The following is a 12,833-nucleotide window of genomic DNA, read 5'->3' on the forward strand; positions in this document are numbered from 1 at the left end:
CGTCCTCTTTTTTCTTTGAGTGTAAACCCTCTCCTTTTCCATTTATGACTAATGCCATGGTTTTTTGATTTTCTCCAATTGGGTACCCCCTACTGGCAGGTATATATTCTAAGTAAGAATAGGTCTTGAAAAATACTAAATTATGGTCAACTAAATATTTAATAAAAGGGACATTGGGCAAGTGTTATTGATATCATTAAATGCTTATCATTGCACACACCAATATTACCGTTTTATTTTGTCAAGTTTGAGAAGTAATGCAACTTTGTGAGCTTCGATTATAGCATTATGGATATATTGCTTTTGAGATATCATCACCATGTGATAACTCAAAGCATGCATGGTGTAGAACAAAGGTTTGATGGGTACTCTTGAACAGAATATGTGATTTATAGTAGTAACTTATTGAAAAGTGTGGCGCAAGAGAGAAAGTATTCAAAGATCTGAACCAATATTTGTGAATGCTAAGGAGATATTAGAGAAGGACAGGTACATACTTGAGTATATTACAAGCACGGGATTGGTTGGTGTATCTGGGAGTGGTCAATATGAAAGTTGTACTTCGTAGAATATGTGGCGTAAGATACGTGTACCTCCAATATTGTGGGAAATTAGGCGTGCATAGCCTCCTACATAGTCAAATTGTAACATCGGACCATCTTACTAGTTACATAAAGCTTCCATCAAATGAGTTCAAAATACAAATTATATAATCAATTAATATACCTTGACAAAAATATTTTCTTAAATGATATGAACAAAAAGACATTGCCAAAAAGCATTGTAGCAAATTGATTGACAAAAACAATATATTTAAAATCCGATTTCAATAGAACAAGAGGAAACTTGAAAACTAGGCATGTATACATAAGCAATTTGTGGCTTGTTCCCTTCAATGGGAAAGAAAGATCAAAAGTGATACATCTTTCAGGTCCGGGACCTTTTCTGCATATACATCATTGAAATTCATGAATCTGATCATTTCTATGTTTCTGCACATCAAAAAGTGAGCTATAGTAATTGAGTTTTTTTTTAGGCACCAATCTCCAAGGCTGCGTATCTCTAGATGATGGTTTGATTCTGTGGATGGGCCCAATGGCAAGATCAATAATCTCTTGAGGGAGACTCTTTGGTTGTGGCAGTTCTCTGAAATCTCTGTTACTCCATATTTGGTTGTTTGCACTATACAATCTCAAATGGCAGACGGCGGGCGAGGTGGCATGCCGAATGTCAACACTTGTACCTATTCCATTAAGTCTTTACTTGGATAGTGATTTTAATCGACGTCTATAACTATGTTTTGAGTGTTGAGTTTTGCACCACGAAACAAATGGATTTTGTTACTAGACTCTACATGAGAATCATAGCAAACATCTTTAAGTATGAGAGAATGCTTATAAAAGAGAAGGGACTTCTCTTCGATACTTATGTTTCGTTGTCTCTTCCTAGCTGCCACATTACAAAGATGGTTGTTCTCATTTGAATGATGAAGCCACATGTATAACTATTTTCACACGTACATTTTGAGAACTTCATTTGTATTTCTGAGGGCAATATAGACTTTGGGCTTTGCATGGCTCTATCCATATGAATGTGCATAATTGAGAAGAATCCATCTGCAAGACTTTTAAAATAGGAAAAACATGATAGTGAGTATCATAGCATTGAGACATTTGAAATCCAAATGAAGAAATAAAATATAGAACAGTAAGTAATTTTATCTTGAGACAGAAACAATAAAAAAGTAAGAATGGGATACGAGTAGTATTTGTACATATTGTATCAATGAATGAGGCAATATGTATGTTTTTTGAGTTTTTTGATTGTGGAAAGGTTGCTTATTGATACAGTTAGAGAAACGGAGCATTACTCGTTTCGCTGCACTTTGTTTGAAGAAGTTTGATTTTTCTTCTAGTTCATTCCAAAGTCTTCTAAAAAATAAAATTGCGATGGTGTATTTACTTCAAGAAGTTTATTGTGTAGTAGCTAAAGAGTATTGTTGTTATTTGTGCGATATTATTTTAGAGGAAGTTGAATACAATAGATTAGTAACTATGACACGATCAGGTAAAAAAATGTGAGATATATAGTAAAAATTATTACTTTCAATGGTCGTAAAACAAATTTTCTTTGTCTCGAGCAATAGTTTGTTTTTTTCTTAAATGATAAATTGTAGTCTTTAATATTGTAAGTTCGTAATACTGATATGTATTTCGAGGAAGCAAATTGTGTTCACAAATTAACCAAAGACACTTTTTAAAAATCCAAGAATACAATGTCTCTTAAGAGCAAAGAAGAATCTTTTTTTTTTTGGTTCTATATTGTTTTAAGTAGTATTAAAAAATGGCCTTTTTTAGTATTGATAGTATATAGTACTATAATTCATAGTCATTTGTTTAAGCTGTCTTTCAAATTTTTTTAATCTACATGTGGTTAAGTGAATTTATGTATGTAGTTTATCTATGATTTGTAGGGAGAGTCAAGAAAGAAGCATCGGAGACCCACAAGGGAAAAATGTGCTAAGGCTAAGGAATAATATTCCCAACTTGGAGGACCACAAAAGACCATGGAACCAAGCCAAAACCCGAGCTAAACATGGCTAGACACAACCCGACATGAGAAACCTACCTCACACTAGCCGGGCACAGCCACAAAACAACCCTCACTCCCTAACACCCGTCTCTAGGAGAAACTGGGACTGACTGGACGAATCCACACAAATGCCTCAACTCTCAACACTTCTGGTGTCGATCTTCTCCCTCGTCTCTTTTGGTTGGAAGCTTATTTATTTTTATCTTTTTTTATTATTCGTATGCGCTCCTGTTTGTGACAATTGTTGGCATAAAAGCTAATGTAGCAAGCGTACGAACACTGCTGAAGTGGCATCTTTCTCGCATGACTGCAACTTGGTCACCAATCACTGATATCAATTGACATTGTGTATGCTTCCGAGAACTTGTAAAAATAGCCAATAAGTGAGTTGCTTTTAAGGCCAAGTGTCTAAGTATAAGGCCAGGTGCCATTAGCACTAAGATTATGTGAGTGGGCTCACACTATAAATTGTAACCAACAGCTTGGTTTAATTCAACAAAGAAGTACCGCAAGGGGCACCTGTTGGAGGGGCCATTATCTTTGAGAGGTAAACTCCACCCCAACGTGGCTTGCCTCCAAAGTTCTCTTCCAATCCAAGTTTGTTGTTTTCACACAGTTTGTGATACAGTTGAATTTTACCACCATGTCAAGTGACTTGTTGGTTTAACATTGTAACATGTTTGGGTAGTCCTTAAGGCATTGAAGACTAGCTCCCCAATGAAACCTCCATTCCTAATCTCCTCTAAACGGTAACCCCCCCCCCCCCCCCCACCCCCCCCCCCCTTTACCATTCCAGCCTCCCATTAATATTCCATAGCTTTCCTCGTTCTTGTTACCACTTTAGTTCTCATTAACATTCCTACATTTTTGAAGTTAAAAACTTTCGTTGCCCTCTTGCATTTGGAACCACCAAGAAAATTTATGAACACTCGATGTATATGAGTAATCTCACAGTTCATTAAAGCCTCTATGACATTGTGCATCCTTTTTTTCTCCTCTTGAATGCTTCACTTTTGCCATCACAATGAAACATTAGTCTCTATTAAACATTCTCCTACAATTCATGGTATCTAGTCAGAATCAATCGACTTTTTTGAAGTAGGAAATGATATCCCAAGTGCAAGATGTAGAGGACGGTGCACCAAACATGTTTTAAAAGCCCATAGAGCCAATCAAATTCTGCTTGAGATGAGTAAGCTTGTGTTCCATTGCTCCATAATAGCATCGTACCCCATATTCTTAAACACCAAGCATAGTGCAACACTATTCTGCCGGTCACTCTTAGCACTTGATCACTACATTTCCTTTCTTTAATTCTTCTTAAAAACAACTAAAGAGAATCCATACCTTGAAGTCTTTACCTTTCCTGAAAGAACTATTGGCCTTTCAATCATACCATTTATTTGTGCTAAAGCAAAGAGGATAAGTGGTTTGTGTGTTTGAGTGTGTCAGGGTGAGAGGATATCATGATCGATCCCTGCTTCTACCATCCCTATGGACTCTAGAGGAACACATCAACTCTTCGCGAAGTAAAGAAAACAGCATATCCTTTCTAGCACACATAAGTGATATCAAGGATAACAACAAGCTCCAAAAAATTCTTCCTTATGTTCTCAAATTATATTTCTTTGATTAGCATCCACCTGACGTAAATCGAAGGAAGTGAACTAGCACCATGTAAAGAGAGTGACCCGCACCATGTAAAAAGGTAGCGAACCAGCACCATACAAAAGGTATTACCTCTGAGACCATCAAGGTAGGTTGGACCACATAATTTGCAAAAGGATCGTGAAGCAACTGAGCAAGTCGTGCACTACTCATAAGCTCTCTTATAATTTGTGCCTTACTTTCTTCCCTAGAGAGCTTCAAACATTTCTCAACAATGTTGCTGCTGAACTTTTGCATTGCAAGATGTACAAAGTTTCCATCCATATGAGTAAGTACTTCCACAAACGCCCAATTCAATCCCAAATCCAGAATATACTGGAGAACATAGTTCCTGGTACAGTAAAAGTCAGAAACATTATTGATACCCACCCCCCATCCCAAAAAAAAAGAGGAAGGAAAGAAAAACTACTGACACACATGCAAAGAAAGATACAAGAATAAACATTTTACCCAAAGGGATCCTTTGAAAGGACCAAAGCATTGGCTGCAATTTCTACAACCAAGCGGTTGCGTTGTTGACTAGATGAAAAATCAACAAATCTTTGAAGCAAACAACATCCATGTCTGTGGGTTGCAATTTCGACACAATGAGAAGCTGCAACATCAAATATGAACTGCCAAAGGCCAGAACAAAGCTGTTACCTGTGTGCATGCTTAATGACTCAAAGAAGCAACTTTGAGGTTTTCTACTCAACCACTCTACCTGACCATCTTCTAGGCGTAGGCACTGCAAGCATCACTGCACAACATGGTTGCCATTCAAATCTTTTATAAGTGTAATTATGCCCTATTTTAGTGACGCTACAACCAACCTCACTTGCTCTGCAGAACTCATTGTCTAGATCATCTTCTGAACTGCCCGTGTCCTGCATTACAATAGTTTAAGTCTTCAAATTATCACATAGATAGCAACAAAAGCCTTCTATTGTTGACGCGCATACAAAATTTAAGGCGACCTTAAAACTTACCCATGCATATTCAAGGAGATGGTCACAAGTTTTTCCTTGCCAGTCACTTTGTACAAGATTTCCATGCACTATGTTTCATCACACACCTCCAAAAGTTTCTGAATCAAATAATTTCCAAATGGGTCTATCATCAACTCTACAACATGCTCAATGATCTCTACAAAAATCTTTACCAATGTAACATTTAATGGTCTAGTAACTTGTGTGTAGCGGAAAATAACATAGACATAGTGAGCATTTCATTAAGGATAGATTACTAATGAGCATAGCAAGAGTGCTTGGATGGAGAGAGCAACAAAAGAATAACACCTAGTTAGATAGGCATGAACAAAGGCTTCAAAAAGAGAGAGAAATCAAGCTATTGACAACAGTTGAGGACCGGATTTACATGGAGCCCCTTTGTGTTCCTTCAATAACTTGCCAGTGCAATGAAGATGGAAGCTTCAAGCACCAAGCTTACATTTGAAACACAACATTATATCCCTCACGGTCTCAGACCAAGACCTCACACACCTTCAAAGATGGTGAGAGCTAGCAGGGTATGAGCGTAGATCGAGAGGAAGAAGGGAGTATTCTTACGAGAAAGAAGTATGTCTCCTCACATAATCACTCTTAATAGCTTAGCATAGCTTAGTAATTAGCATGGTAGAGGAGATGGCATGCATTGGAGCTTGGCTCTTAGTTAGATTTGCATCACAAAGCCAAGAGTTGTTGGTGTAGGCCTCCCTTCTCACAAGCTTGTAGTAGATGATGAGCTTTCCATTAAAACTTGAGAAGGAGATAGTCTTCTTTAGTTCACACATGAGCTTGTGTGAGTGTGTGTGTGATAATGCCTTGCAAAAATCAGCCCCCTCTCTCTCTTGGTCGACCCCTCTTGCTATTTGTTCATGTTGGCATCCTATTGGCCCGTACAAAGCTTAGTCAATGACAATTCAGAAGCATAAGTGATAGCCTTGTGACATGTGTCCCCCATTCCCCTTTTGTGAGAGCTTTAGGTATTTCAATAATGCGATTAAACTCTCATTGGACCTCTTAGTGTTCCGGCCAATAGGAATCAGGCAATCCATTAGGCTGTTGAATGCTCATTGGACCCCTTGGGAGACTATCCAGTAGTCTTCTAGAGAGCTTAATTTCTATTGGTTCTTTTATCAAGTGTTTTTAAATGAATTAAACTAAATTTACTCTAGACTAATTCTCATTGGTCCACCTCTATGGCCATCCAAGGGGCAACTGGGGTAGGAAGCTGACATGTGTCCACTATGCCCTTTGTGTAAAGGGATCTTGGAAGAGTGTGTGTGTGTGTGTGTGTGTGTGTGTGTGTGTTTCTCTCTCATCCCCTACAAATTGGGCTCGCCCCCTCCTTCCTAGGTATGTGGGAAAACTTTTTAGTCTTCTCCATGACCATCCAATTCCCCCACACGTTGGCCATTGGACATTACCTTTGAATTTTGGAACCTTAGCATTTTGGAAGTCTTAATGGACTGAACCTTAGGGTCTTTGAAGCCCATTGATGCACATTGCTCTTTTGCAGATGCCCCCCCCCCCCCCCCCCCCCCCCCCTCCTTTGGATCCCTATTTCCCTCCTTTGGATCCCTATTGTGACTGGTCTGTTAGCCTAACCAATATTCTAGCTTTTTCTCCCTTGGTACTTCCCCATATTAAATGATCAATTTAACATGAGAAAATCATTTACGAGAATTCGATATTAGTTATTATGATATTACCTCTCTCTTGAAATCATAGTCGTCTTGACTATGAGGTAGAGAAGATAAAGCCTAGTCATTAGTCCGTTTGCTAACGGGTAGAGGATCCCTATTTTACCCTACGACATTGTTCCAAATTGGATGACTAGTCCATTTGGTGCTTGAGAGCATTAGCTGCCACAAGCATGTTTGTACATTAGTCTATATCAATCTTTCGTAGTAGAGTGACAAGCTCTACTTGGTGTTCGGGAGACATCGTCTCCGCAAACATAATCCTAAGCATGCATACTCATTAATACGTGCGCACTATAAAGAAAAAGAGAGTCTTATAAGACGAAAACATTGTTCATTTAAACATTTGTACATTTGCTTATTCTATGGGAAGCATTGTAAGCATTGACAAGGTTTAGGTTATCCTTTAATTGTATGCCTTGCATCCATCTAGCATCTCATTGATTGGTCTAAGAATCTGGAATGGATCATAGTACCTTTTTGCTAATTTAGCATAGTACTTTTGGTGTACCGTAGAATTCTTGCCCGTTGTGTGCCTTAATTGAGCCTTGGGAAATTTAAGTAAGACCCAATCATTTTGTTTAAAGGCTTGAGCTCTTTTGTGCTTATCAACAACAGCCTTTTTCCTTTGTTGTGAGATAGAGATAGCATCCTTAATCTTTTGGAAAAATTCTTGTAGGTCTCGGCTATACTCATTAGTAGCGAATATCTTCCCGTGTACCTTAAGTAGCAGGGGACTTTTAGATCTTCCCTCAATTACCTCAAAAGGTGCTTTTCCGGTAGAGGTATGTATAGTGTTATTGTAGGCATACTCCACTAACGGTAAGTACTTCTCCCATTGGGACCTTTGGTCTACTTCCGTTACATAGGCGTTTAGTAGATCAAGAATTGTTAGGTTAGCTATTTCACTTTGGCCATCCGTTTGCGGGTGATAGGCCAAAGAGAAGTTTAGCCTTGTCCCTAAATTCTCAAAGAGACCCTTCCAAAAATTATTGGTCATTTTAGGATCTCTATCCGACATTATGGACATTGGCAAGCCATGGTACTTGAAGATTTGTTATATGAAGAGGGTTGCCATTTGATGGGCTTTGATAGTTTTTTTTACAGGTATAAAATGAGCTTGTTTGTTGAAACTGTCTAATATCGTCCATATTCCCGCATTTCCATGGATAGACTTAGGCAATCCAAAGATAAAATCCATGGATATGCTCTCCCATGGTGAATTAGGGATTGGCAAAGGTTGAAGCAATCCAGGTTGCTTCCCTCTATCAAACTTCGTCTTTTGGCATATCACACATTTAGAAACATACTCTTGTATGTTTGCTTTTATGGCATGCCAATAGAAATATGTTTCTATCCTTTTTAGGATAGACTAAATCCCTCTATGCCCCGCATAAGGAGGACCATGAGATTCATACATTACTTTCTCAGGTAAAGAGTTAGTAACGCATAGTCTATTGCCATAGAGAAGATAACCATTTTGTAAGGTAAATGGTTCTTCTTTCTTCCCTAGTGCAAGGGCTGAAATCACATCTCTAAAATTGGGATCAATAGCGTACTCATCTATTATAGAAGATAGATCATTGTGAGTTGCTATGGAAACCACATTCACTCTCTGCCGTCTTGAGAGTGCATCGGCTACTTGATTATGCTTACCAGCAATGTGAGCAATATGAAAATGAAATTGCGAAAGAAAATTTATCCACCTCATTTGTTTGTCGGAGAGCTTGGTCTGCATCATGAAGTACTTAAGGCTTTGGTGATCCGTCCGCAGAATGAAAGGAGTCCCCAGTAAATAGTGCTTCCACGAGTCTAAGGCATGTAGAAATTAGGAGTTCCTTTTCATATATGCCTAGAGCTTGCTCAACAGGGTCGAGCCTTCGACTTTCGTAGGCTATGGCATGCCCTTCTTGGAGCAAAACAGCTCCAAGGCAATCACCACAAGCGTCGCATTGGACCTCAAATGGTTTTGAGAGATCCCGCAGTGTAAGCACAGGTTGAGAGATAAGCTTTTCGAAAGCATTGTTCTCCTTGGTAGACCATGTATACCTAATGTTTTTCTTTGTTAGGTCATGTAATGGTCCCGCGATTTGTGAGAACTTTTCTATGAAGTGTCTATAGTATGCACACATACCTATAAAGCTTCTTAGTTCATGTTTATTCCTTGGATTAGGCCATCCTTTTATTACCTCTAGCTTTGATGGATCCATTTGGATGCCACCTTGAGAGATAGTGTGACGTAGATAATGAATCTCTTGTAAGAAAAACTCACTTTTCTTTCGGTTAATATAAAGTTTATTCTCTTGTAAGACTTGAAATATTACCTGGAGGTGTTGCTTGTCTTTATCTAGTGAGTTAGAGTAGATTATTATATCATCAAAAAACACTCCAGTAAAGGTTTGGTGAGCTTGAATAGCTTCTCCATCAAGCGGTTAAATGTGGTCGGTGCATTGGTCAAGCCAAAAGGCATGACAAAGTATTTGTAAAGACCAAACGTAGTGCGAAATGCGGTCTTTACAATGTCTTGATCAACTATCCTTATTTGATGGTAGCCACTTTTTAGGTCAATCCTACTAAAGTAGGTCGACCCTTGTAGCTTATCGAATAGGTCTTCTACCCGTAAAACGGGAAACCTATTCTTGATAGTGATCCTATTTAGTGCTCTATAGCTGACACACATACGATATGTGTCGTCTTTCTTTTGCACTAGTAACATGGGTGAACAAAATGGAGATAAGCTAAGCCTAACCATCCCCTTCTCAACTAACTTATGCACTTGCCGCATAATCTCCTCTTGTTGAGCTTGGGAAACTCTATAAGGAGGTTTATTAGGGGGTGAACTTCTTGGAAGAAGTTCAATTGCATGGTTATCATTGCCTCATTTAAGAGGTAGTTCACACTTGAGGGATGTCGTCAATAAAAATATCTTGTTCTCCCTAGAGAAAATTGGATAACTCTTATTCCTTGTGATTTTTTATATTTTCTTTTGCTAAAGCATTAGGTTCATTTTGAGAATCTTTAACAAAAATCATGTACACGAAAATAGAGCTCTTTATTGACTTATTGAAATCTTGCATATGTACAATGGGTATGGTGTTACCCAATTCCTTAGCATCTATGTACATATCTTTTTCCCTGAACCTAAAGTAGATTTGACTTTCAAGGAATTTAACATTGGCAGCCACACGATCAAACCATGGTGCCCCTACGATTACATCCTCGTGCTTGAGAGGACAGATAAAGAAGTCTTGCTTTGGACATGGAGCCTCAATTTCCCAATTAAGGGAGTGACTGAGGCTTCTTGTCCCTTGAAATCACCATCGGCGGGTAAAACATCTCCCATCTCATAGGCTTGGATGCCTAGCTTGGTGGCCAACTCAGTGGATATGAAATTGTGAGTAGAACCAGGGTCAAGGAGAATGAAAGCATCATGTTCTCTTACCTTTCCCCAAGCATGGCATAGAGGAGATCCTTTGTGGTGAGTATCACCTTCTTGGATTTCGACCAAGATAGCTCTAGGAGTTCATTTCGTGTATTCTTGTGGGGACAAGCACGATAGACATGCCCTTGCTCCCCGCACTAGAAACAACGGTTATCTTTACGATAACGCTCTAGCTCTTCAGGAGAGAGTTTATTTTTGCCTTATAAACTCCCTTCTCCTTAGTTTGTTGTTGTTGGCGTTGCCTTTAAGAGACTTTTGGACATTGTCCTTCCCCTTGGGCTCGTTAACGGTCCTTGTTCTCCGTGGGCTTAAGATTTCTCTTAGCCCCTTGTTGGAAATTGGTTCGTGAAGCCACCATGATATGGTGTATGACCGCAGATATGGTGCGTGGCCTTTGGGATTTGATAGACTCTGCCATAAATTCAGTTAAACCCGCACAAAATTGTTGTTTTTGCTGTCCAAAATCCATCTTTTTGAAGACAGTGGCTTTGAGATGTAAGTCCAAAACTTGTCTACATATTTGTGAAAAGATTTGTAGGGAGAGAGCTTCAAGCTTCGCCATTCGGTGAGTACTTTGTCCTTGGCATCGGTAGCCAAAAAATGCTTCATGATGGAAGCTCTTAAAGCTTGCCATGTTTGTGGAGCTTCACCGTTTTCCATAGGTTAGACCACCATTGCCTGGCAGACTTTTAAAATGCATAGCTATTTCGCGTAGCTTAGAGGACTCCGTGAAGCCCTCATCTCCAAATGCCGCATCGGATTGTTGGATGAAGGCCAAGACCTTGTCCGTAGCACCAAAGATACCATCATAGGTAAGGAAAGAGATGTTCTTTCCTCCCCCATCACTTTCTTCAGAAGAGGAAGAGTATGAGGAGGATGGAGAAGAGGGTGACCTCTTTCTCGCCTTTTCTTCCCTTGTTCCTCCTTGTCTGCACCATCACTTTCTTCATCAGAGGAAGAGGATGAAGAAGATGGAGAAGAGAGTGACCTCTTTCTCGCCTTTTTCTTCTCTTGTTTTCTGTCGTCCCACTTTGAATTATGGTGTAGAGAAGTGTGCGATGATCTTCTCCGTTTAGAGGGTGTTGGAGAGCGTTTTGCTCGCCATCTTCGTGGAGCCATCTCCGTCGCACTTCTTTCTCGTTATTTTGGTGGGATCTCTATGTTAACCCTCACGGCTCACGGACACCCTATCACCTACAACAGACGTTGTACTATTTACTTGGTAGAGTCAGGTATCGGGCTTGTCGGTCCAATAGGAATGGTTAAGAGTGATCGACTATTTACTTGGTAGAGTCAGGTACCGGGCTTGTCGATCCAATAGGAATGGTTAAGAGTGATCGCCGATGAGAGGCACACTCTAAAACTGGAACGTATAATGTTTGGGTAAGATTGGCTAAGTATGGGCACCCAAATGTGAACGGACGAACCCATATAAAAGTCAATCTAAACCTAAAAAACCTCATTCTCTCATTTGTGCAATTGAAGAGTGCTCTTGCTCCATCTCCATCTTCTTCTTCTTCATCTCCTTGTGTGTGTGTATGCGTGAGAGAGAGAGAGAGAGAGAGAGAGAGAGAGAGAGAGAGAGAGAGAGAGAGAGAGTGAGTGAGAGAGAGTGAGTGAGAGAGAGTGAGATCGAGCATTGCGGCGACACGACGGCGGCGAGGCGGTTGAGCGCGGCGTAGCGGCGTCTCTCTCTTCTTCGTGGTGAGGAATCCTCCATGACAGGAAGCGTAGAGCGGTGAGTGACACACCAACGCCATCTCTGAGCTTACTAGTTTAGGCTTGTTGTGTGCTTGGAGCCATTTGTGGCTCGCACACAGTGTATCGGCAAGTTCCTTGCATTGACACGTGCGACATATGCGCACATTTTTGGCGCCGTTGCCGAGGGATGCCATACACTAAGCTTGAATGGCACTCTGTGCTTCTTTTGTGGTGCAATTTCAATTGTAGGAAAGGTAAGGAAGGAAGGTGTGTGTGTTGAGAAGAAGGATTTTGTGTTCCTACTGTGTATTTGTTTGTTAATGAAGTTTTGAAAGGTTATTGTGTTCTCTCTGTGTAAGGTGTTAGTATTAAGGTTGTTAGTTATGTGTAATGTAATGTACAGTAAGTACGAAGTAGATATGTGAGAGCTAATAGAGTGTGTTAGTGTGTAATACTAGGTGTATTAGTTGGAAATAGGTAGGTAGACTGTGTGTGCTCTCGTGCAGGCCGCGGCGACCTTATACTTAAAATTTAAAAAAAATTGAAAAAAATTTTAAAGGTAGGACCGGGATCGGGAATATCTCCTAGACCCAAGTCCAAGCTCACACTCAGACTTAAGCATCTATCGCCCTTTAAAATTATGAATTTTAGCTTCACACGCAGCTAAAAATCCACTTTTTTGAGGACCAACGGAGTTTCAGGTGACTGAACGTTGTGCTGTAAAGTACACCGCGACCCTCTAAGTGA

General features: G+C 39.8%; 1 protein-coding gene across 1 annotated transcript in view; it reads right to left on the minus strand.

Moving 5' to 3' along the window:
• Positions 1-3,764: 3,764 nt before the first annotated feature.
• Positions 3,765-12,833, minus strand: part of LOC147417775 (uncharacterized) — a 45,309-nt gene continuing 36,240 nt past the window's right edge. Inside the window, exons 3-8 of the mRNA XM_086507044.1 lie at positions 5,229-5,296; positions 5,073-5,126; positions 4,964-4,987; positions 4,711-4,874; positions 4,333-4,591; positions 3,765-3,860 (exon numbers count right to left, since the gene is read on the minus strand). Coding sequence (XP_086363170.1) covers positions 3,765-3,860; positions 4,333-4,591; positions 4,711-4,874; positions 4,964-4,987; positions 5,073-5,126; positions 5,229-5,296 — 665 coding nt within the window. The remainder of the gene's footprint in view (positions 3,861-4,332; positions 4,592-4,710; positions 4,875-4,963; positions 4,988-5,072; positions 5,127-5,228; positions 5,297-12,833) is intronic.

The sequence above is a fragment of the Adiantum capillus-veneris genome, chromosome 30, assembly GCF_014529385.1.
Source record: "Adiantum capillus-veneris isolate H3 chromosome 30, ASM1452938v2, whole genome shotgun sequence".
Lineage (NCBI taxonomy): Eukaryota > Viridiplantae > Streptophyta > Polypodiopsida > Polypodiales > Pteridaceae > Adiantum > Adiantum capillus-veneris.